The sequence below is a fragment of the Platichthys flesus genome, chromosome 19 (genome assembly GCF_949316205.1).
Source record: "Platichthys flesus chromosome 19, fPlaFle2.1, whole genome shotgun sequence".
NCBI lineage: Eukaryota > Metazoa > Chordata > Actinopteri > Pleuronectiformes > Pleuronectidae > Platichthys > Platichthys flesus.
The window spans coordinates 18139198-18164448 of NC_084963.1; the positions used below are offsets into that span (position 1 = coordinate 18139198).

General features: G+C 39.8%; 2 protein-coding genes and 1 pseudogene across 2 annotated transcripts; 1 reads left to right on the top strand and 2 right to left on the bottom strand.

The window, feature by feature from the left end:
- Window positions 1-2339: 2339 nt before the first annotated feature.
- On the bottom strand, window positions 2340-4558 carry LOC133974596 (granzyme K-like). The gene is made up of 5 exons (XM_062412226.1): window positions 4329-4558; window positions 4100-4241; window positions 3471-3609; window positions 3091-3366; window positions 2340-2995 (listed from the first exon to the last, which is right to left on the bottom strand). The coding sequence occupies exons 1-5, from the start codon at window positions 4390-4392 to the stop codon at window positions 2837-2839; spliced, it is 780 nt and encodes a 259-aa protein (XP_062268210.1). The 5' UTR covers window positions 4393-4558; the 3' UTR covers window positions 2340-2836.
- A 1684-nt stretch (window positions 4559-6242) lies between these two features.
- LOC133974598 (granzyme A-like) lies at window positions 6243-8798 on the bottom strand (annotated as a pseudogene).
- Window positions 8799-13457: 4659 nt separating this feature from the next.
- slc25a1b (slc25a1 solute carrier family 25 member 1b) lies at window positions 13458-23700 on the top strand. Its single transcript, XM_062412592.1, has 9 exons — window positions 13458-13802; window positions 17802-17909; window positions 19005-19104; window positions 19840-19978; window positions 20166-20250; window positions 20513-20617; window positions 20717-20832; window positions 20921-20994; window positions 22228-23700. Exons 1-9 carry the CDS (start codon window positions 13691-13693, stop codon window positions 22340-22342), a joined length of 954 nt encoding a protein of 317 aa, XP_062268576.1. The 5' UTR covers window positions 13458-13690; the 3' UTR covers window positions 22343-23700.
- Window positions 23701-25251: the final 1551 nt, after the last annotated feature.

Below are 25251 nucleotides of genomic sequence, written 5' to 3' on the forward strand. Positions count from 1 at the left end.
AAAGAGGAGCAAGCATGGAATTCCTGCTGTTACATATTGATAATTACTAATACATGGCTTCCTGCTGTCTCCTGCTCTTACTTGTTTTTTTAGCCGATAACGTTATCTCACTTGTAACAAACAAATGAAATGTTTGACCCTGGTACTGCTGGTTTTTTAAACTAGGTATTGAAATAGTATTTTAATAATGGTATTGAGCCACCAGGTGTCACCAGATACTAGCAAATCCCTTAATTTGCAACGTGATACATTCAATGCAGCATGGTGTTTGTTTTATAATGGTCATGGAAGAGGTAATTCATATCAATTTGTCACGTAGATATAGTAGCAACACACTAACAGCCCTGCATTCAAAAGTATAAAGAAAACACTACTCATGCAGACCGGGTGCAGTGAATTTCATTTGATCAGATTTGATCTCTAACCGGAATGTAATGTCCCCATTATTTTTCAAATCCATTTAATCCTTTTATGTTTTTATTTTGCTTGTAGAAGGGCATCCACTGCTTTAACTCAATCAGCATGGTATCTGCAAATAACATGGTAAAGAAGGAAATCCCAATATGTTATGATCAATGTAATTTATTATGCTCTCAAATTAAATGAAGGCAGTTGCTGGATATGATATGATCAACAATGCTCATGCAAAATAAAGAGTTTAAAAACTACAAAAATAGTGGAGCAAAATAAATATGAAAAAGATTTAGAGCACTTTAAGATACTCAAGGTCATGTTGTACAGGTTACAAACAATCCTACATACAAAACAACTCTAAAAACACAGCATAGATCGGTAATTCTGAATAAGTGGGTTTTGATTAGCGATTTGAAAGTAGACAGTCCATTCTCTGATGTGTTTGGGAGAGGGGGTTTCAGAAAGAGGTATGGAGAAAGTTCTATCACTCCAGGTTTGCTGCTTGGTGTGATTTTTGCAGCCTCTGAGGTGAGCATCAGGAGCAGAGGCTGCGGGAGGGAGTGTGTAGCTGGAGCACAGTGATACAGCTTCACTTGAGAAGAACTGAAGGACACAAACAAACCATAGTGTTAGAATTATGAATCAGTGATGAAGTGCTTCGGGCTTCGAGGCTGTGACCGAGCCAGGATGTGTTAGGTGACGGTGTTTTGGGTGAGGTAGAGGAAGGGAGGTGGGAGGTAGAGGGGAAGAAGAGGGTGGTGTAGGTAGCAAAGAGGTGGAGGAGAAGACAGGTGAAGAAAAGAGCTCTGAGCAGGATGGAGGGGACAGTGGAAGGAAAGGAGGAGAAGTAGGTGAGGGCAGGGTGGCATGGAGTGAACAGGTGGAGGAGGAGGAGATGGAGGAAGAAGAAATAAAATTTAAAAAAACAGTCAAACGCAGGAGATCAAGCAGGAATATTTTAAATGAGGCAAAAAATAGTGAAGTAGAAATGGACAGTGATGTGAGTGAAAGTGAGTGTTTGTCTGACAGCAGCGACGTTCCGCTTTTTAACAGCAGTCAAAAAAAGAATATGCACACAGTAGACAAATTTAAATTGTTTTTACATCTAACAAAAAATCTAAACGGTCTAAAAAATTGAAGAGCATTTCCCAGATCTAGGTCTTTTTATTTTCTCGGCCAGACTTCACATGAGCCAGAGGGAAGAGTCTGGCCTCACAGATCAGGAAGTTTTTAGAATCAAGAAACTGGTGCTCAAAGCAAAGAGACAACTGAGCAGTGATGGAAAGGACAGCAATGTGTGTGTACATTAATTTATTGTTTTCTGTTTTTGTTTCTAACATTTTAAACAACATGGATGATTTTAAAGTAGGGCTTATAAATGAAGGAAAATAACTTGTATTTATGAAACATTGAAAATGAAAAAAAATTGATGTAATGTTTCTACAAGAAACGAACAGTGATTTTCTTCTCCACGGCTTTTAAACCGACCTCGCTAAAGGTCAAACATGTGATCCAGGGGAGGCTTCTTTAAGCCAAAACTCAGTTCAACCATTTTACTGTTGTTTTTATAAACGTTTATGCTCCAACAACCGGTGCAGAGACGAAGCAGTTTTTACTGAAAATAATTGAGGTTCTTAATAGGGACGGGAATCGGCAGGTACCTCCCGATACAATACAATCACGATACTTAGGTGGCGGTACGATATGCATTACAATTCTGTGGGTATTGTGATTCTGTAAATATTGCGATTCAATATTACGCATTCAAAGTAGATTAAACCCTTATTCAGAAAGAGAGGAATGGCAATTTTAGAGAGTTCTCTTGACATTTGCAAAAAGTAAATCTGATAGTTACATTTTTTGTGATCTACAGATGACCTGAAGAAGAGTAAGAGAAAGAAAACACAACATATAAAATGATTTGTTTTTATTTGAACACTGATCTTAGGAACCTGAAACCAGGGATAACACGGCGCTGGGAGGGAGAACAAAACATAAAAGAGTCAGCTGAGAGAAAGAAAAGCTGAGAGAGAAAGACAGACAGACAACGTGCCCTCTTTATTTCGGCCTCTGCCTCTATGACGACAGAAATGTTGATGTGGGGTACAAAGTATAAGAACATGGACCAGAATTTATCTTTATTACAACACTTGTGTTCCACAAGACTTGAGCTGAAGCCTCAGTTTCAAATTAGGCTCTTGATGCAGGAAGTGGTGAATCTGTCGGCATCTGTCTGGTTGAAGGACTCATAATGTCCCTTTAGCGATTTGTCATGATAAACACGTGTCTATCCAGGTAAGATTTCAAAATTAAATCACTTTGGCCTGTTTTATTGCAGCAGAAGCAGAAATCTCCCTCGTATCACCTCACATAAATTGATTAACATGGCCGCAAATACAAAATCCTTCACAGCGGGTGCTCATTAGATGTCAGACATCTTCATTGTATCTTTGATCCATTTGAGTTTTTCCTCTGTGAGATACGAGTACACTCCTGGCTTGTTCTTCCGGCCACATTCGGTTCCGAAAGAAGTAACTCCAACCAGCCTTCCGCTGCACATCAGTGGGCCTCCTGAATCCCCCTACATAGAAAACCACAGTCAATGACAGGCAGTCCAGACACTGACAGGAGGGACGGCAGTTAAATCCCTGCAAACAAACATTCACGGTTACTTACCCCACAGGTGTCAGCTTCATTTTTCCCGTCTGAACCGGCACATATCATGCCACTGGTGATCACAGGTTTGCTGTGGTAATATGCAGGAGAGTTGCACTTCTCTCTATCGACCACAGTCACAGTGACGGACATCAAGACGTCGGATATTTTCTTTACACTGTTATTTGTATAGCCCCATCCTGCCACCATGCAGCTGGTCCCAGCTGCCGGATCTTGGATGGCATCACCCAACTTAAAACCCTCCACCGTCTCGGTTACCTTCACTGATTTGTCAAGCTGAATTAAGTAAAGAACAAAATGTATTAATGCTGAATCTCTTCACATATATTGGCTGATTGTTCAATTTATTCGTTAACATTGATGCTGTAATGTTATTTTACCTTCAGCAACATTATGTCATTGACCCTTGTAGCTGCATTATAGCCAGGATGACGAAAACACTTCTTAACCTTTATGACCTGCCTGGACTTGTCTTTTTTAGCCTTGATCGAGTGCACCCCCAACAACACAGTCTTAAAGCTGCAAGAGCAAAAACACAGTATTTTGTTTGATTACAATTCACAGAATTGTTCTGCCCACTGATATTTAAAGTGGTTTTAGATAAGATAAGATAAGATAATCCTTTCTTAGTCTCTCAACAAGGACGGCATCAAAGAGGACATTCAGAAACAGACACCAGTGAAGTGATGATAAGTAAACATGCAATACTTATAAGTGCAAGGAAACACAAATGAACTGGTATGTAAACAGAATATATACAGAGGGAGAGTATATGCCTCATTAGATTGATCATATTACAGTGATCATATGTGTCTAGTCATGTTAACACGTTATTTTATCCACATTTGCATCGGCAAATAAATACGAGAGAAACATAATGATGCATTTTCTATAACCAGGTAAAATGACTTAGATTTTAATAAAATACATAATGTCTTTTACACTGTCTGTTGGAAATGAAGATTATTGTTGGCTTATGATCTGAAATGTTGTAACTATGGTAACGCACTTTTTACAGTGGGCAGCAGTCAGGACCCATGATTTATCGATCAGTATCCCTCCACAGAATTGTCTGTTTTTCTTTAGCAGAGCCATGTACGGCAGCGAGTGGGGCTTCACTTCTTTCCCATCGATAATCTCAGAGCCATCACCTAAAACCAAAATTCAGATGATACATTTAAAAAAAAAAGAAAAAAAAGGAGAAGCTGAAATATTTAAATCAGAAATGTTCTACTCACTTGAGACGACAATGAGGAGGACCATGCAGGAGAAGAGACCGGTGAAAGCCCCCAGGCAGGACATGTCTTCTTATCTCTTTCTTTGATCTGATGGTGAGATGCAATGAAGCCCCCCCTCAGTGCTCACATTCGTCTTTATGTCCTGAAGTCAAAGGATGTGGTCTGACCATGGAAAATCATGATTCCGCGTATTGGACGCAATCTTGACATGAGAACTGATGTGCACCATCTCCGTGCAGAATTCTGTGGTAACTGCTGTTATCGTTTTCCGCTCATGTGGTCGGGTGGAGACTATAAGTGACGCAGGTCATGATCAGGGTGTAGACGTGTCAGTGAGGTCAGGCCCAAAACGCAGCTGCTAAATGTGGAGGCTGGTGTCAACCTTGTCAGCTTCACTTATGAGTGTCTTTAATCACGACTCAGAGGAAACCTAGACTGCTGGAGGAAAGTGAATGTGACACAAAGCTGGTGGGTCAAATGCAAAAAAATACAACTCTAAGAAAGGTTTATATTCATTTATTGTTACCTTGAATAAATAGTTTTTTTAATCAGTACAAAAATGTAAATGTAAAACAGGCACATAACACTAACGGTTTATAAAAGGTGGGATATCAACCAAATATGAAATACTAATCAGTGAGCATTAGGCATGGTTCCTATAGTCTTTATACTGGATGCGATAATTAGCAGCTGACTGAAGCTCCACCTTTATTGTAAAGGTAAGAGAGTGGTAATATTTTCACTAACTCTGTGTCAGAAAGAAAATAAGCATCATATTCTTTAATAATATGAATGAACAGAACACATGAATCAAGTCATCAATCTAACTGCATTAGTTAATTCCTACTGACACAGTTTGCCACCACAGACACTAACTAATTGCTTTCTGATTACACCGTACCTACACATTGTCAGGTATGACTGAGGAAACAGCTTTTTAGTGTAAGTGTAGGAGTTACAGTGAATATAACTCTGGTACAGTACATTTATACTTTTAAATATCCCAAATACACAACTGATATAAAACCAAACAAACCTAGAGGTGAAGGTGTGAGAAAGGCAATATTTGTGCAAGGAACATTTTCTCTTTTTACATTTCATTTAGCTGACGCTTTTATCCAAAGCGACATACATTAGGTGCATTCAACCATGAGGGTACAAACCAAGAACAACAAGAGTCAATAAAGTATTATTTTGTTCAAGAAAGCCCAACTACAAAGTGCTATAAGTAAGTGCTACTAAATTGTTAGTTTAAACTTTCACTCAAGGTATAGTCAGAAGAGATGTGTGTTTTTAGTTTGCGCCGGAAGATGTATAAACTTTTTGCTGCCCTAATGTCATTTGGGAGCTCATTCCACCATTTAGGAGGCAGGACAGCAGACAGTCAAGACTTTGTTAAGTGTTTAGCTCGCAGTGAGGGAGCAACGAGCCGATTGGCAGATGCAGAGCAAAGTGAACGGGCTGGGGTGTAAGGTTTGACCATGTCCTGGATGTAGCCTGGACCCAATCCGTCCGCTGCACGGTACGCAAGTACTAATGTTTTGAAATGGATGCGGGCAGCCACCGGTAACCAGTGAAGGGAGCAGAAGAGCTGAGTAGTGTCCGTAAATTTAGGTTCGAGACCAGTCGAGCTGCTGCATTCTGGAGGAGCTGCAGACGTCGGATGGCATTCGCAGGTCGACCTGCCAGGAGGGAGGTGCAGTAGTCTAGGTGTGAGACGACCAGAGCCTGGATCAGAACCTGCACCAACTTCTGAGTGAGAAGGGGACGTATTCTCCTGATGTTGTGCAGCATTCATCTACATGAACGAGTTGTTAGAGTAATTTTGGGATTAAGGGAGAGTTGACTGTCGAGATTGAAATGAGTTTCTCAGACCGGAGTTTACTTAGAGGTTTAATTATTAGCTCTGCAGAGGGTTACACAGTCAGCAACATGGCTCAGAGTGCAACCACAAGAAGTTAAAAAGGAAGGTTTTTATACAATGTGATAAACAGGAAACAAAACAGAAAGCAAACAGGAAATATCTGCTGTCTGGACTCACTACTACAGAAAGATGAATCAAACCCAGCACACAGTTGCACAGATAAAGTTCAAAAAAGTAGTGAGACATGATTGATCATGGAAATTTTCCATTACAGTTCCTAGAAGTCTGGGTGGGGGCTAACACAGAGTTGTCAAAGGTAATAGTCAGGTCAAAGGAAAAGCAGTTTAGTGTTGGGACATAGTTTTTGTGAAACCAAAGGCCTCCTCTTCGGCCTACATGGGAGTAAAAAGCCTGAAATCTCATGTCCCTTTGTTCCGGAGAATACTAAGAGCCTCCCGAACTCAGTCTCCCAGGATACCTCATGATAAACATGTGTCTCTCCAGTTTAGATTAAAAATAAAATCACTCTGGCCTGTTTTATTGCAGCAGAAGCAGAAATCTCCCTCGTATCACCTCACATAGAATTGATTAACATGGTTGCAATTACAAATCCTTCAAAGCAGGTGCTCATTAAATGTCAGACATCTTCATGGTCTCATTGATCCATTTGAGTTGTTCCTCTGTGAGATACGAGTACACTCCTGGCTTGTCTTTCCGGCCACACCCTCTTCCGAAAGAAGTGACTCCAACCAGCCCTCCGCTGCACATCAGTGGGCCTCCTGAATCCCCCTACAGAGAAAACCACAGTCACTGACATGCAGTCCAGACACTGACAGGAGGGACGGCAGTTAAAAATCCCTGCAGATAAACATTCACCGTAACTTACCCCACAGGTGTCAGCTTCATTTTTCCCGTCTGAACCGGCACATATCATGCCACTGGTGATGACGGGATCTCTGTTGTAATATGCAGGAGAGTTGCACTTCTCTCTATTGACCACAGTCACATTGACGGACATCAAGACTTCGGACATTTCCATGGCATCCTTGCTTGTTATCCCCATCCTGCCACCATGCAGCTGGTCCCAGCTGCCGGATCTCTGATGGCATCACCCAACTTAAGATACTTCAGCTTCTTGGTTTCATTCACAGATTTGTCAAGCTGAAATAAGAAAAGAACAAAATGTATTAATGCTGAATCTCTTCACATATATTGGCTGATTGTTCAATTTATTCGTTAACATTGATGCGGTAATGCTATTTTACCTTGAGCAACATGACCCTTGTATCTTTATCATAGCCGGGATGTGGAAAATGCTTCAGATCCTTTCTGACCTGCCTGGAATTCCCTTCATTTGCCTTGATGGAGTGCACCCCCAGCAACACGGTCCTAATATTGGAACCCCTAAAACACAGTATTATGTTTGATTAGAATTCACAGAACTGTTCTGCACGCTGATAATTAAAGTTATAGATAAGATAAGATAAGATAATCCTTACTAAGTCCCTCAACAAGGACGGCAGCAAAGAGGACATTCAGAAATAGACACCAGTGAAGTGATAAGTGAACATGCGATGAATATAAGTGCAAGGAAACACAAATTAACTAGTATGTAAAGAGAATATATACAGTGGGAGAGTATATGCCTCATTAGATTGATTGTATTACAGTGATCATTTGCATCCAGTATGATAAAGTAACTGTGATTAAGTCATAATTAGTTTATGGATTCAGCTCATGATAAGATATTATCTAATCCAACACATTTACATAAATACATACATGTAATTTGGCTGACGCTTTTGTCCAAAGCGACTTACAAATAGTATACTCAACATTCATGAGGGGCCATTTAGGGGTTAAGTATCTTGCCAAGGACACTTCGGCATGCAGATGGTAGAGAGTGGGGTTTGAACCGGCAACCTTCTTGTTGGAGAACCATTACTCTAATCACTAGGCCACACCACCCCACACATTTGCTTCCTTTTCTATAACCAAATAAACATTTCTTAGATTTTAATCAGTAAATAATGTAAATCAAGATAATTGTTGGCGCATGTTCTGAAATGTTGTAATTATGGTAACGCATTTCATACAGTGGGCAGCAGTCAGGACCCATGATTTATCGATCAGTATCCCTCCGCAGGATGTGTGGGACTCTGAAGCAGAGCCATGTACGGCAGCGAGTGGGGCGTCACTTCTTTCCATTGATAATCTCAGAGCAATCACCTAAAACCAAAATTCAGATGATACATACAAAAATCAAAAAAGGAAAATAAGCATTAGCTGAAATATTTAAATCAGAAATATTACATTACATGTCATTTGGCTGACGCTTTTGTCCAAAGCGACTTACAATTAGAACACTCAACATTCATGAGGGGCCATTTAGGGGTCCAGTATCTTGCCATGGACACTTCGGCATGCAGATGGGAGAGAGTGAGGTTTGAAACAGCAACCTTCTTGTTGGAGAACCATCACTCTAATCACTAGGCCACACCGCCCCCCGTTGAAATATTTAAATCTGAAATGTTCTTCTCACTTGAGTGGACAATTAGGAGGACCATGCAGGAGAAGAGACCGGTGAAAGCCCCCAGGCAGGACATGTCTTCTTTTCTCTCTCTATGATGTGATGGTGAGATGCACAGAAGCCCCCCCCCCCCCCCTCATAGCTCACACTCGTCTTTATATCCTGAAGTCAAAGGATGTGGTCGGACCTTGGAAATTCAGCGTATTGGACACAATCTTGACATGAGATCTGATGTGCACCATCTCTGTGCAGAAGTCTGTGGTAACCGCTGTTATCATTTAGGATGGAGACTATAAGTGATGCAGTTTCTTTAATCAGTACAAAAATGTAATTGTTAAACAGGCACATAACACTAACAGCTAATATACTTTTAGTGATAGCAACCAAATATGAAAAACTTATCAATGAGCATTATTCAAGATTCAAGATTTGTATTATCAAATGCACAACAATAACATTAAGCAGTCGCTGGCAGTGAAATGCTTGAGTCACAGGCTCTCTTCTAGCAAAGCTCAAGTAATTACAACCTAAAAAATAAAAAAGAAATAAAATATCAAAAAAGAAAATAAAGTATATATATATATCTAAACATATATAAAAACAGCTGAAGAGAAAATAAAACAATAGTGCAATGGTGCAAATATGCAAATATGTCACGGTGCTAGTTTGGTGGAGTTATTGCAGTTCAGAGGAGTTTAAAAGTCGTATGGCCTGGGGGATAAAACTGTCTCTGAGCCTAGTGGTCTTCATAAGATGATAAGCAGCTGATTGTAGCTTCACCTTTCTCTGTCAGAAAGAAAATAAGCATCATGTTGTCTTCAAATGAACAGAACACATCAATCAAGTCATCATACACCGTACCTACACATTGTCAGGTATGACTGGGGAAACTTCATCTTACTTGAAACATCACCTGGTTAACACAGTTCTTGTTGGTGTTTGTAAATGTGAATATTACTTTAAACCTTTAATAAGAAAGGAGAGGAATGGCAATTTTTGAAAACTCCTCCTAAGATCAATGATATATCATTACCAGGGCCCATAGTTCCCAAGTTCAAACCAAACCTTGAATGTGAGCAAACTAGGGCTGGAATGTTCTTTACAAGTTATTTAATTGAATTATACGTTTGAGAAGGTTTGTGGGAACCATCCGAACTACAGATGACCTGAAGAAGAGTAAGAGAAAGAAAGATAACATAAAACATTATCTGTTTTTATTTGAACACTGATCTTACGACCCTGAAACCATAGAAAAAAAGTTTAATGAGAAAACCAAAACGACCAGCAGGTGGCGATGCTGTTAGGCTTTCTCAGAGCAAGGACTCAATCGCAGACCAAGATGAATTCCAAAAGGGAAAAAACACAGAGGATCAAAAATCTGAGTCTTAGACCATACCAGGTACACAAGGGCTCAAAAACGGCAGACTCTTTACGTAACTTCTCACAAACAAACGATATCAATCCGACAGGGGACAACAGAAAGACTGGGCTTATATAGCAGGGGGAACAAAGACAAGACACAGGTGAACTAATCAGGCAAACACTCAGGGGACAATAGGGAACAGGTGAGGGAGAAAAAGAGCGGGAAGCAGCAGAGGGCGGAGTCTCCGGACAATAACAGAACACACATGATCTGACAACATAAACACAAGAAGCAAATGACAACATAAATAAACAGTGGGAAACACATGACATAACAAAACACAAGCAGGAGGCACAAGGGAAAATGTCTTAGATTCCCCGGGATCTTAACAGATGCTAGAGAGGGAAATATCCCTTTAAACTCAATTAGCTGCATCTTAATTAAAAACCAAAAAGTGCATCCTAAGGACACAAGGTAGCACAACATACATAGCAACTCAGTATCTTCAGCAGTTTTAAAAGACTCAACAGAGCTTTCATGCAAAAACATGAAATAAAAAGGTCCAACTCCTGGGAAGTAGTTTCTAAAAGACTCAAATTATGAAGCTTTAGCTGAGATAACTTACTCACTGAATCTATGACAACCAACACTTCACTATGGACAAAATTCAGTGTCTTGAGTTGCAGCTTTTATCCACAAACTCAAAATAAAAAGATTTGACCGAGCACAGACCCATGAGGAACACTGTGGTTAACTTTGGTGGTCACAGATCAGATCTGAAAAATTGGTCATTATTATTCACTCTCTCAAGCCAATAGCAAAGCCATCTGCTGTTTACCCATTTCACCACCAATCTCAATTAAAGGAGCGCATCATCATATTTTGAAATATGCTGACAGAGTATAATTGTCTAGCCAATTGACCAATCAGAGAAATGCTCTCCTCATATATTGTCTATTTTAGATTGGTGTGAAAGATAACACACCCAGCATTAAGCTTTCATTAGACACCAACAATATTACACACACCCCTGTCTCCAAAATGTTTCTTTTTTGGAAAAAATTAAATACAATACTTAAGGACTGTATTATCAATTTTGATATAAATGTGAGACACTTGTACTTTATTTGAGTATTGCAATTTCAAGCTATTTTATTCTTCTATTCTACTACATTTCAGACGGAAATGTATATTTTCAGATCAAGCTGATTGAATATGAGTAAATAAATCTAAATACTAATTACAAAAAGAAATCATACTCTTATGGCAAATTGTAAGGATCAAATGGAACTAAAATTTCCAAGACTGCAAAGCAGCACTGGGCATGCCAGAGCACATGCATTTTGAAGCGTTGCATGCATTTTGCCTAAAATGTTCAGGCTTGAACTCTGATCATGAGACAGACGTTTGGTCCTGATAGGACAATGCACAGTGGATTTATGACAACATCGTCTCCTTTGGCGAAGGATGAACCTTCGCCGTACCTCAATGGTTACACGGTTTGAGGAAATGTCCCAATTCTGAAAGAGGGAGAGAGATGTAACCTTTGCAGGACATAAAGATTGCTTTGATCTTTGACCACTGAAACTGCAGGAGTGGTTTGTTTACGACTCAGCATCAAAGGCTTCATGAATAATAATAACAAGACATAAAGATAATTCACTAGAACCACAACAGGTTTCCTGACTTCATCTTTGCAAATGAGCCATTGTTGTTTGTTATTTACACTCAAGCAGAAGACCAGGTTTAACTTTCTGCTAATATCTCAGTGTGGAAAAGTCAAACTTAAAGGTTCAGTGTGTAATGTTAAGGTGAACAGGAAATTTTCAGAAATGTATCTGAACAGGCCCGAGCCCTGAAAATTCCTCCAGAATACGTACATTTTCACCACTTTTTAACTTTCTGCCAATTTTGGTACGAATTTTAGCATGTTAAAGCCCTCAAAAAGCGAATTCATTTGCCTGAATAATAATAATAATAATAATAATAATAATAATAATAATAATAATAATAATAATCATTACAATTTCAATAGGGCCTCCCACTGTCAGTGCTCGGGCCCTAAATATCCACTTTTAGATTACAGTTTTTACAGAAGTATCTTGTATGTCCACAGGATATTGTTGGGAGACAAGTGACAAGCAGCATCATGAGGGGTTCAACTGGGCTGGTTTTAGACATGCCACTGTTCTTAATGGATTTAAGCTTTTTAAACTGTATGGATTATCTCATTTTTATCAGTCATTTTTTTAGACATGGAACCTTTTTAAATGGAAAAGGCTGGAACCTACAAACTCTCTACACTGGCTTTTAGAAGAGCCGCTGATCAATGGAGCCATGCTGGATGTCAAGAGCATCTCCACACCAGGCCTCACCAGCATGCAATGCACCACCGGAGCAGTAACCCTGAGGACGATAGTAATTCATAAGGGAGATCTTACCATTGGACGTTATATATATATAATGGAAAAGGCCTGCATAACCAAAAGCCATTTAAAAGTCATCTTAAGTTTAAGTACCCAAGTATAACCAGCAAATTGTACCTAAAATATTAAAAGTTATGCACTAATTTAACAACAATCTTTTTTGAGTAATATTCAAGACCTACTTTTATTAGAGCTAGCGTAAAGTACTTAGATTGTCGAATGGATAACCTAGATGATGGGCCCCTCAACAGTATGCTGCATTTAAGCTCATAAATGTATTTTTTATGTAAAATTTCAATCTTAATTTAGTGACACTTAGTGGTGAAGTTGTATATTGCAGCTAAATACCCCTCATCTCATCCTCCCCTTCCAAACATCATTGGTAGCCTTCAGTTGTCACAAAAAACTCAAAAGGTGTTTAGTTTGTCCGGTCTAGGGTACTAAAAGAAAAACATGGCGGCCTCCGTATAAAGGACCCGCTCCCGAATATAAAGAGACAATTCTAGGGTCAAGAAAACGAAAATGTGCACAATTTAGATGAAACACACTCGTGAAAACATCACTAGGATTATTTGATATTTAATTTCTGCCCACTAGATGCATAAATCTTACAAACTGGACCTTTAAGTTGTAAAATAACTATGGTTGACTACACATAATGGACCAAATACTTGAGTCAGAAAGTAGCATGCAGTAAATGCACCTTTTTAAATGAATGTATACATCCTATTATAATTACTCATAGGTGCCTGTCAGTGCAGTGGCGAGGGGACTCACAGCAAAAGTGTTGCAGGAGTTTTTCTGCGACCAGAGCAGAGTTACCGGTCCTCCTTAAATTGGTGACAAACATGGCGCCCTCCATGTCGGGTTGGCGGAGGTGGGGGTGGGTCATTGTGGCGCTGTGCTCCGCCCCGAATGAACACTGACTCGACGCTACCAGGCAGTGTGTGCGCGTGTGTCTGTGCGTGTGTTTGCACTGTGGGGATAACTGTCAAAAGTACACTCAACAACAGATCAGCGCTGAGAGTCCAATGGTCAGCGCCGCCTCTCTGCTCGCCCAGTGTCCGCTTCGAGGCGCCCGCACCCGGACTGCATGAGAAGCGCTTGAAGGCTGAGCGGCTCCGTGGAACCCGAGCACATCCGTGTTGACAACAAAAGTTTGTCCAGCGTTTCGCAGTCATGTCGGGACAACCAGGCTTCGTGAGCCCGTTCCACAGACCCCGGTGTTTGGCGGCTGCAGCCCCGGCGAGCAACGCCAAGTTCACCCACCCTGGAAAAGCTATTATGGCAGGTAACAAAGTTTCTGTGCGTGTGTGTGTGTTCGTGTGTTTTTCTTGCAGGAGTAGCTGTTAATCTTTGTGTGTCCATGCGAAAGGCTGAACCTGTGTCTACAGATGTGACCACAGGCCTCAGCTGCAGCTCTGTGCCTCGGTGTCACTCTGAAAGGCATTTGAGAGGAATGTGCCCCGCAGGCAGGAGAGAGACATGTAGTTCACCATGATGTTTGAAAGGCAGGGCTTTAAAGGTCCAGTGTGTAAGTTTATGGGTGAAAAGGATCTAGTGGCAGAAATTGAAAATATAAGATCCTAGCAATGTTCTCACTAGTGTGTTTCATCTAAATTATATGAATTGTTGTTTTCTTTAACCTAGAAATGGGCCCTTTATATTAAAACACTTGTATATTTATGGAAGCGGTTCCTCTCTACGGGGGCCGCCATGTTTTTAACAGTCGTCCAAACTGGACAAACTAAACATCACTTGACAGCTGAAGGCTGCCACAGGTTCTCTGTCCTGTTAGGAAGGGGATGGTGAGGTGAGGGGTATTCAGCGGCAACATGCACCTTCACCACTACATCTCACTTTATTCTACACACTGAACCACTGACCTGTGACCTCAAGAGAGACATTGATTTAAGTATCATTTTAAAAGCTTTTCTTTTCATTTAAAAAAGTTTAAACTATCTGCCACAGTCTGCAAAGTTACTCATAAAAATGGTTTGTATGTGTTTTTAGAACATGAAACTGTCTCAAAAGGTCCAGTACCATGTGCCAACACCTTTTGTTATGCACATTTAATAAATGTATCTTAAATTAATTCCTACTTTTTAATGGACAATTATTACTTCCAGTCTGCTATATATCCTGGTCCAGTTCATCTGTTTAATGATTATTTAATGGTCATTTGGAATTATTGTTATTGTTATCTATATCTGGTCCAGAGTGAGAAAGTGTTATATGAATAAACAAAGGCACTGGGTAAATGATTCCTAGTTTCCTCCGTAATGCATTTCATTCATATCTTGCATACTTTGGCAGGTATAACTGTGTGAAAGGGATTAAATTGCATTCCTTGTGTTTGACTAAGTTTAACTTGGTTAACAAAATCTTTGATTTGTTACTAGATTCCTGAATGAACAACAAGTCTCTTCATACCATTGGTCCTGCTAAGCCTGCCAAGACAGATCATCACAGTTTAATGCAGTAACATTTTGCTTGGGACTGGACGGCGGAGAGTCTTGTAGCTCCTGGAACTTGTAGACTTTAGCCCAGACCCCTTTCCAAAGAAACCTGATAGAGATTAACTCTGATTGCCGGACTGTCTCATTAGTCAATCAGTGACAGAGCTCCTCATGTACTACAGGACAATCATTGTTGATAATATTGCATCACCATTAGAAAGAGAGAGATCACCCTATGGCTGAATATACTAGGTTTTCATCCTTGTACATAAAGAAATGTGTTAACTGTACTTTTACATATCACTGTGAGCAGTTTGTTTTTTATTGACCTCCTGCCCTCACAGTGTGTGTGCTCAGAGGCCCGGGTCATGAATCCTGTGCCACGATGACAAAGCACATTGCTCTGTCAGCTCCTACACTCATTCACCTGGGTTACCACACGCCTGTGAAAAACTCAGCTATGGAGCGTGTGTAGACAGAAAATTCAAGATGATTTCCAATGCAATCTCTAGTGTAATCATATGTGTGGTAAGCCTGAAATGCAAACCACAATCTTGTGAATACATGACTACAGCTCTCTATAGTCATGGCGCGAGCTAATAGGATGACAAGGCAGCTACGAGCAAGTCACAAGAGAGTAGCTGGATCACATGCCAAAGCTTAATGACACCACTAATCCCCACAGAATCAAAGATATTATAGTGGGAGTCATTTTTATTTACAGTTCAGGTTTCCTTTGTTTAACAACTAGCCTGGCCCTGTCTGAAGCAAAGTAACGAGAATGTGTCCCAAAATGTCAAAGTGCTCCTTTAAAAAGTGCATCATGAGAAAAACAGCGTAAAATGAAGTTTGTGGGGAAATTACAGGCTTTATTTGGTGCATAGCAATTGCAAGCATAATTCCACCCAATTTCACTTCACTTCTTTTTCATTTCAGACCATAAATGAAAGGTTATTTCATGGCAGGCATCTGTTCTGTTGTGATTGTTTGAAAGTTAAATGCATGTTTGATAAAGTTGTGTCAAACACAGGTCTTTTTCATTGTAAACAATTGACGTGCAGTTATGGGGTGACAGGATAGTTTTCAACTTTCAGACTTCGAAAATTCTTGCAAAGGCCTCTTCATGTCTGAAAGCAGCTTAAGTAAAATAAGGCCATATTTGAATTGTTATCAATCCTCTCATAGACAAAATACTACACAATCCAGTGTCCATCTTGACTTCTCTCTCCCACTTGAGAGCACATGAGCTCAACAAAGTTGGACGAACGACTTCCAGGAAATGCAAGAAACGTGAGCAGCATGTTAATACGCAATTAGACTCGTCACCGCAGGAAAAATGCATTGACATTAGACTGTGCATACGGCCATGTGTAATGTAGCTTTGCCTGAAGAAGTTCAACTTTGACCTACCTTTTGTGTTTGTCTTTAAAAAAGACAAATAAAGTAGTAGATAAACACTGACAGTCAATCCGTCTTTCCACATTCCCTCTCAGAATACCTGTTTAAGTGTACTTTCATGTCGGACTTGTTAAACTGGTTCTGTATCTTTTTCCAGAACACGTGGCTGTAATGCAGGTACTGAATGGAGTAGTGTTTGCAGATAATGATTGTGTGGACTGTGTTTTTGATTCATGTTTAATTCGTAACCACAGCTGTAAACCCGGTCTCTAACCGATCAAAAGCTGGAGTGTGTCATAACCAGCACTCTTAGAACCTCGGTCGAGCGGCCCAGCCTGTAACCTTGTGCTTGCACGTGCACGACCAGCCTGACCTGCATGTCCGAATGCGGGCTGCCACCAGGGGTGTGTTGGACTTCTCTGCATGACATTGTTTAGTGGACAGAGTGCATGTGAAAGACATCAACAGAGAGCCCTTTATAAAGTATGTGAGAATGAATTCAAGCTTGCATACATGTTAGAAACGGAATCATCTAAAGTCTTTACCAATTCTGCATAAATGTACGTTCTTTTTACAACATGAACTTGTTAGTCAGGGCCTGGATAGCCAGGTTCATTGAACACAGACTTCTTTTAGATGCATACTATTAGGCCTACTCCCCATTCCCTCTGCAAACCAACCACTTGTCCCACATCCGAGGGATCAGACCATCATCCGACGGCTGCTATGTGTTGTTATAGGGTGATGTGGCGAACACTATGTTCTCTGGAGCCTACACACCCCCTTGAGGCGAGTCAGGGCCAAGGGGAGTTTCTGTGGGCAGAATCATGCTTCGATCAGCCGAGCCAATCAGCTGCAGGGCTGAGGGTTCGCTGTTGAACTGCAGATGTTTGACAGCCAGGGTTTTAAGGTGGAGCTGGTGTGTTTGCGCTGCAGCTGCAACACTGTGGAGCAGACATGCATCAGTCATTGTATTTATACATCCTCTGGTGGCTAATAATGTGCACCTCGCTGACAGCTTATAAAGGCAAAACTAAGCTCTAATCAACTTTACAGGTTTATGTATGAAGTTAATTTAATAACTTTTTTTAAAGATTTATTTCTTACAACAGAAATGTTGTGTTGCCTCTTTTTATTATCGGATGTAAAACCCTTAAAAAAACATTTAAGTAAGTCAATTAGAAAATTCTACTTTTACTTGGAAGAAAAGTTTAAACATTTATAATTGTATAACGGGAACACAGCAATTTAAAGTGAATAAAGAATAGTACTAGTGGTTCAGTGTGTTGATGCAGTTTTCACATGAATGCTTGTGTGGGTTTGACAGTGTTTCTTAAGACGTTTGTTAAAACTGATATGTGCTGAATGGTTTTTTTTGTCTTTTAACCGATCTGTGCTGAATGTTTTTTTCTTTTTCTTTTCTGTTATTTCAGGCGGGATTGCAGGAGGCATTGAGATCTGCATCACCTTTCCAACAGAGTACGTGAAAACACAGCTGCAGCTCGATGAAAAGGCAAATCCTCCCAAATATAAAGGCATCGGTGAGTTTGTTATTTATTTTCTGAAGTAGATTTCATCACTATTATTGCATGTGATGGTAAGATTGGTGATTTATAATAGAGAAAAATAGATATAGAGCAATACGGGATACCACAGTACACTAGCAGAATGTGCTTATATCTTGTTATTCTGGAGTTATCATTCATGGGGACAATATGTCCTTAAAGGAACTGCCGGGAGAAAGTTAGTTTGTGCTGCCTTCAATGGGGGAATGCCCCCTTTCTGTGGTTTATACACAATCAGGGAATATTGGAGTTCAAGAGTATAATGGATAACACATGTTGCTAAATAAGTAATGACGTTACTCAACTGCTGGCTTGTGAGTCTGTGCCAAGCACAGTGTACAACTCCCCACATCGTAACAAAAAGCTCACATATTCTATTTGAAGGCAGCATTGGGCTAAAGGCAAGAAGCAAGGAAACAGAGAGATACTAGCAGCATCTTTAATTTCTACCAAAAAAATAAGAATAAAATGTTCATTTGCTGTTTTATGAAGCATCATGTTGTGGAATACTTCTTAGAAGGTGTAGTGACTGTGTGGAGTCTCTGCTGGAGGCTTGGTGACCTCATGGCTTGCTGTTTCCACATGCTTCCAGCCTTTATGCTATGCTAAGCTCACCGCTAACAAACAGATCCCAGACGTGTATCAGTCTTCTCATCTACTCATCACAATCACTCATCTAAGTGATGTCCGCTCTAATGCTTAATGGGTATGATGTATGATAGGATTCCCCCATAGAAATCAACTGTTTTTCGATGTGTTACTTTTTAATTCATTCAATCTTGAGCTATGCGATACAACTGTTATTTTTTGTTAGAATTAATACTTTACAACATGTTTTTCTGTGGGGACTCAGTAACTTTTGACAAATTACTGTTATAGTAGGATTATTGGAACAACGCAGCTACTGATTATTTTCACTATGTGGGCTTTTCTTGGCAGTAGTGCGGGAGTAATTTGATATCCATACAGGAAATCTATGTTTTTGTCTTTGTAGCTTGTCTCTTCTCTTTTTTTCCTCTTACCTGTTTACTGTTTTGTTTATGTCCTGTCTCCTCTCTCTTTCTCCGACAGGGGACTGTGTGAAGCAGACAGTAGATGGTCATGGGGTGAGGGGTCTGTACAGAGGTCTAAGCTCTCTGGTGTATGGCTCTATACCCAAAGCAGCTGTAAGGTACTGCAACCACACAACCTTACAAACATGTGCAGGCACAAACAAATACCTCATAAGGAGATCAGCCGTGCATTATATAAATAATGTACTTCGATTATACCTCATTATGACATCAGGTGTGGATGCTAGATATGTAATGCATCATTTCTCTATTTGTACTTTTGCACACTTTTGAAAAAATCATCCCAATTTAAACTTTTTCAAGTTGTTTAGCAGAGATTGACAGAAAATGTACCTTCTTCAAATAGAATTTTCAGAACTGATTGATTGTTTTTACTTTTTTTCATTTTCTTGCTCAAGCTTCTCAAATGAAAAGAACAGCTGCTTTTCTGTATTGTATCACCATATGTTAGCATTTTGGATTGTCACAGCTTTGACATTTTTCTGTCCAATTTTCTACACAAAGATTTATTAAAGAAAAAGACAGATTATTTGAAGACAAAAAAGTTGGTAGTTGATACATTAATAAATGCTAATGCTTTCAGATATTTTATCAAGTCTGCAGTTGTATGTGTTAATTTCAAGTCACAGTCCAGCCAATTTTCACAACATAGTAGCACAACTATAACACTCACTAATGTCTTAAATCGGATCTAAAATTAAACGATTAAATGCTTTATTAAAACGACTACAAATTATAGATCCTTTATTAAGAATATGCTTCTAGAGGCTGGTAAATGTTATTTTGTCATTTTAGTTTTTAATCATGTTTTTATTGTTTCTCATTGTCTACAGATTTGGGGTGTTTGAGTTCCTTAGTAATAAGATGCGTGATGAGAGCGGTAAACTAGACAGTAAGCGAGGATTCCTCTGTGGCCTTGGAGCTGGAGTTGCAGAAGCCGTGTTGGTTGTCTGTCCAATGGAGACAGTTAAGGTAAAAAAAATAAAATTACCTAACCATTTGATATCCATGAAAACTATATATCCAATCTGGATTTTAACATTTCTAAAACCATCTATATACAATGGCCAGGTTACAGGTTTTAAGAGCCATTTTTATGTTTCTGCTCTGAATTTTTTCCCTTCAGAATGATTAAATAACTTTTGTGGTGTCATTTTAGGTCAAATTCATCCATGACCAGACATCAGCAAACCCAAAGTACAAGGGATTTTTCCATGGGGTGAGGGAGATTATTCGAACTGAAGGTGAGGAAGGCTTTTTAATTTGTATCAGTTGCATTATACTGCCACCTACTGTTGCATCTCCACTACATCGTGGTTTTACAGGAATAAGGAAATTACTTGTCAAGTTATTTGAGTCCTCACCTCCATTATTTAAAGAATAATGTACTGTACTTTTCATTAGCCTCATTACATCTGAATAGTCCTTTAATTTAAGACCTCGTAACTGATTCTAAAAAATAGTTATGCATTTGATAGAATACTGATCATACTGTTGTATGTACAGGACTGAGGGGGACTTATCAGGGCCTAACAGCTACTGTGCTGAAGCAAGGCTCCAACCAGGCCATCCGCTTCTACGTCATGACTTCACTGAGGAACTGGTACAAAGGTGCGTGAGTGAATCAATTGTTTCTTATCTTTATAATTAACACATACAACCAAATAATGTAATCAAAGAATAATCTTTTACTTTTCATTAACTCCAAAGGTGATGACCCCAACAAAGCCATTAATCCTTTGATAACTGGATCGTTCGGAGCTTTTGCCGGTGCCGCCAGCGTGTTTGGAAACACTCCTCTGGATGTTATCAAAACCAGAATGCAGGTTGGTGGAAGAACACGTTCGATTTCTATAATCTCATAGTTCTACCCTGGGCGTAGCGACTAACCTATGTATGTGCATCTATCAACAGGGTCTTGAGGCTCACAAGTACAAAAGCACAATGGACTGTGCCGTCAAGATCATGAAGCATGAGGGACCAAAGGCGTAAGTTAATATGGTTATCATTTATGGAGAAATACAGTCTGCATGTTGAATTCTAGTTGTGTAGTTCGAAGTGATTTTTTTCTGATGCCTCAGGAAGCTCCCTGATAATAATTCATTCATTTTTAAAAACTTTTAATCACTTGTTAATGACTGAGCCTTAAATGTGCTTATGACAGATATAGAGTGCAAATCTTTCTACATAGAGCTAAATCAATAAGTTGGCTCGGCCAAAATATCAACCAATAAAGGCTCATCAAAGATATTTTAGATTTGTAAGACTATAAAATCCTTCACTTAGAAAGGAGTCAGCTGAGGTGGTTCGGGCATCTGGTAAGGATGCCCACTGGGCGCCTTCCTTGGGAGGTGTTTCAGGCACGTCCAGTGGGGAGGAGACCTCGGGGAAGACCCAGGACTAGGTGGAGAGATTATATCTCAACACTGGCCTGGGAACGCCTCGGGATCCCCCCGTCAGAGTTGGTCAATGTGGCCCGGGAAAGGGAAGTCTGGGGCCCCCTGCTTGAGCTGCTCCCCCCGCGACCCGACCCCGGATAAGCGGATGAAAATGAGATGAGAGATGAGAGAAGACTATAAAATCTGCTGCTGCGTACCTATCTTATAAAAAAAAAATCTAATTATTGACTATTTTTAACTTATATATACCTAGCAGTAAGTATATGTGTTAAGCTAATCAATATCAGAATCTGACAGTAGCAAGATACACAACAATGGGGTTATGGAATTTTCTCGCTAGTTGCTTTTACTGGAACGCAAGATGATGTTAAACATAAAAAAAAAAAAAAACATTATATTGAGACTTATTTATCATTTCAGTATTAATTTAGTGCTTCTTCACCCTGACGAGAAGTCATCTTTTGCTAACCACTTTTTTGGAGTACCTCATGGTACTTTCTTGGGCCCACTTCTCCCTTCACTTGGCCATATAAGGAATTTACCTTTTCTTTTAAATGTTATGTTTTATGTTTTATGGGTTTTGTTGTCAGAACTCATTAGGTCTGCCATGAGGTTTTGCTACTATTTGGGATGTTTTCAAATGCTAAGAATGTTTTTATTAGTAGTAGTATTCGTATTAATAGTAGTGGTGATTTTCCTAGAATGGTAGCAGGCTTTCTGTAATAATGCACTAATATATAAACTTTGGTTTGCTAACCCATTGGATGTATTTACATTTAGTTAACATTTATTGAGTATTCACTCTGTGTGTATTCCATTCAGGTTCTACAAAGGCACTGTCCCTCGGCTTGGTCGGGTGTGTATGGATGTGGCCATAGTCTTCATAATCTATGAGGAAGTCGTAAAGGTCCTGAACAAAGTTTGGAAGACGGACTGAAACGTACGTCCTGCTACACAAGCAGAAGTGTTAGGACAGGCCATCCATATTATAAACCAGGCCAAGTCCCAAAACAATCTCCTATAACACTGCTTCTAGGTTCTAATGTCTACCTCCGAGTGATTTTCATAAAGAAAGGGATGGTGTATTCTTGATTTTATTTATAACACAGTTAAATGGAAGTATTATCTGCATGAAATATGCTCCAGATTGCAGAACCACCACTCAAACTTCCTCATTTATCTTAAATTCCAGAAGGGTAAAGTTCCTTACGAGCTCAGGGAACGGAAAGGGGCATTTGTTTAGATCCGCATGAATAGAGAAAAAGGTTAATGGGAACAAATAAAGCGACCTGACATAATGTGATTCAGACACTATAGACAAGGACATTTTGCTTGAAAATTAGAGATTCATATGCAAGTATTTAGATTTTTCAAAACCACAGTAAATTCAAAAGCTGATCTGAATAATTCATCTCCAGATATCACTGCTGCAGAGGCTAAGGTACTCTATTAACTAAATGCCTTTAGTCACAGTTTTTAACATTGTAGGATCCAGAAAGATGCCGTTTCAATATAGCATATGTAGTTAACATTTAGAAATGGACGTTTCCACCAAACAGCCGTTGAGGTGACATAAAGATGTGGTTCACTTTGAAGTTGCATATAAGTTTTAATCAATTAACTTACTAGATTGATACTATAACAAGTGCCTATGTATTGTATGATTCATGATCTTTTGAGATTAAGAATGATTAAATGTTGTATGTACTTAGTCACTAGAGATTTTTATGAATGTACTCAAGTGCAAAAAAACTGCACTAGGGCCAAATGTTTCATTCCAGGCAGCATCTGAGTCACAGTATGTCTGAGATGTTAATGTTATCTGCTGATATGAATTCCTGCTTCTAAATTCAAATAGCCTTTAATACATGATTTAATAGATGCCTGCGTGAGAAATTCTATTAATAGTGCCTTCCAAGATTTTTTAGACTTTCTTTTTTCATTTTAAGATGAATTGCTTTTACCTTAACTGACAACCCAATGTGCCAACTGCTGCTCAGAAACGTAATGCCATGTTAAAGACAGGAGCTTGTGAGTCTGGCATGTTTACATGCAGTGCAATTAATTTAGTTTGCTCATCATACAGTCTTTATTTAGGATACACAATGTTTACTTTGAGCTACTTTTTCAGCTTCATGTTAGACCAGCCTTGCAGACATGGAGCCTCTTGTATGTCACAGATGTTTAAACATCTTTGGAGTTTACATTATTTCCTGTAGTTAAACCCGGTCTTGTGCCTTCGGTCTAATCAATTCTGATATGTATGCTCACAAATAAACATTGTATCTGACTGAATTTGTCGTGTTAATTTCCACAACAATGCAGAAGTACACATTTTGTGGTAATTGTTCTTTATTTAATTATTTCCCCTTCATGCTGGTTTATACTTGAGTACATTTCCAATGGTTGTTTTCGTTTTTACTACACTACCCCTTTTCTACTACTAGAATAACTTGTACTTGATTTGAGTTTTTGCATACAAGAATGGAAGAGAGACTATGATGCTGTGCAGATTATCAAACTTTTTATATTCAATTAAACCGTATTCATTATTATTAATATTACTTAGTGTTAATACTAATCTTTATAAAGCGAATTATTTACAGCTCAGTGTAAAAATCACTTTGAAGAGAAACTATTAAGTGATCACATAAAGATGAATCTACCAAAGTTTATTCAGTTGTAAATTATATTGCTATAATATTTATTAATAAATATTTAAAGGTTCATTGTATTTGGGTGAATGTCTGCCTAACACCAATTTAATACATTTACAATACTTATACTGATGAAAGATAGGAAACCGTTTGTAAAAGAGGTGTATCAGGGATATACTTATGTCCTCATTGACAATGTGGAGAATTTGCTGACACAGTGGCTTGTAGATCAATTGCAGACAAAGAGAAGAGATACAACGGTTTAACTATCAAATTTTCTTATCCTGTTCCTGCATCATCCTGCGGCGCACATCATCCTGCAGCGCACTTCATCCTGTGGCTCATCTCATTGTGCCCCGCACATCATCCTGGGGCTCACATTGGCGCACATAGTCTTGCAGCGCACATCATAGTGCTGTTCACATCGTCCTGTGGCGCGCTTCATCCTTCTGCGCACATCAGCGGGCTGCAAACTTCATCCTGGAGCGCACATCATCCTGCTGCATCCTATGGTGCACATCATCCTGCGACGCATATCATCCTGCGACGCATATCATCCTGCAGCGCACATCATCAGGCAGCGCACATCATCCTGCAGCGCACATCATCCTGGCGCACATCATCACAGCACATCATAGTGTGGCGCACATCATCCTGCAGCGCACATCATCACCGCACATCATCCTGCGGCGCACATCATCCTGCGGCGCACATCATCCTGGGGTGCAACTCATCCTGCGGCACATCATCACCGCACATCATCCTGCAGTGCACATCATCCTGGCGCACATCATTCTGGGGCGCACATCAGCATGCAGCAAACTTCATCCTGCGGTGCACATCATCCTGTAGCACATCATCCTGCAGCACATCATCACCGCACATCATCCTGGTGCACATCATCCTGTGGCGCACATCATCCTGGTGCACATCATCCTGTGGCGCACATCATCGTGTGGTGCACAGCAACGTGCAACACTCTTCAGCACATCGTCCTGTGGCGCCCTTCATCCTGCGGCGCACATCATCGTGAGGCACGCATCATCTTGCGGTGCACATCATCCTGTGGCGCACATCGTCCTGCTGCGCACATCATCTTACTGCACACATCATCCTGCAGTGCACTTCATCCTGCAGCGCACATCATAAACGCACATCATTCGGAGCACATCATCCTGTCGCATATCAT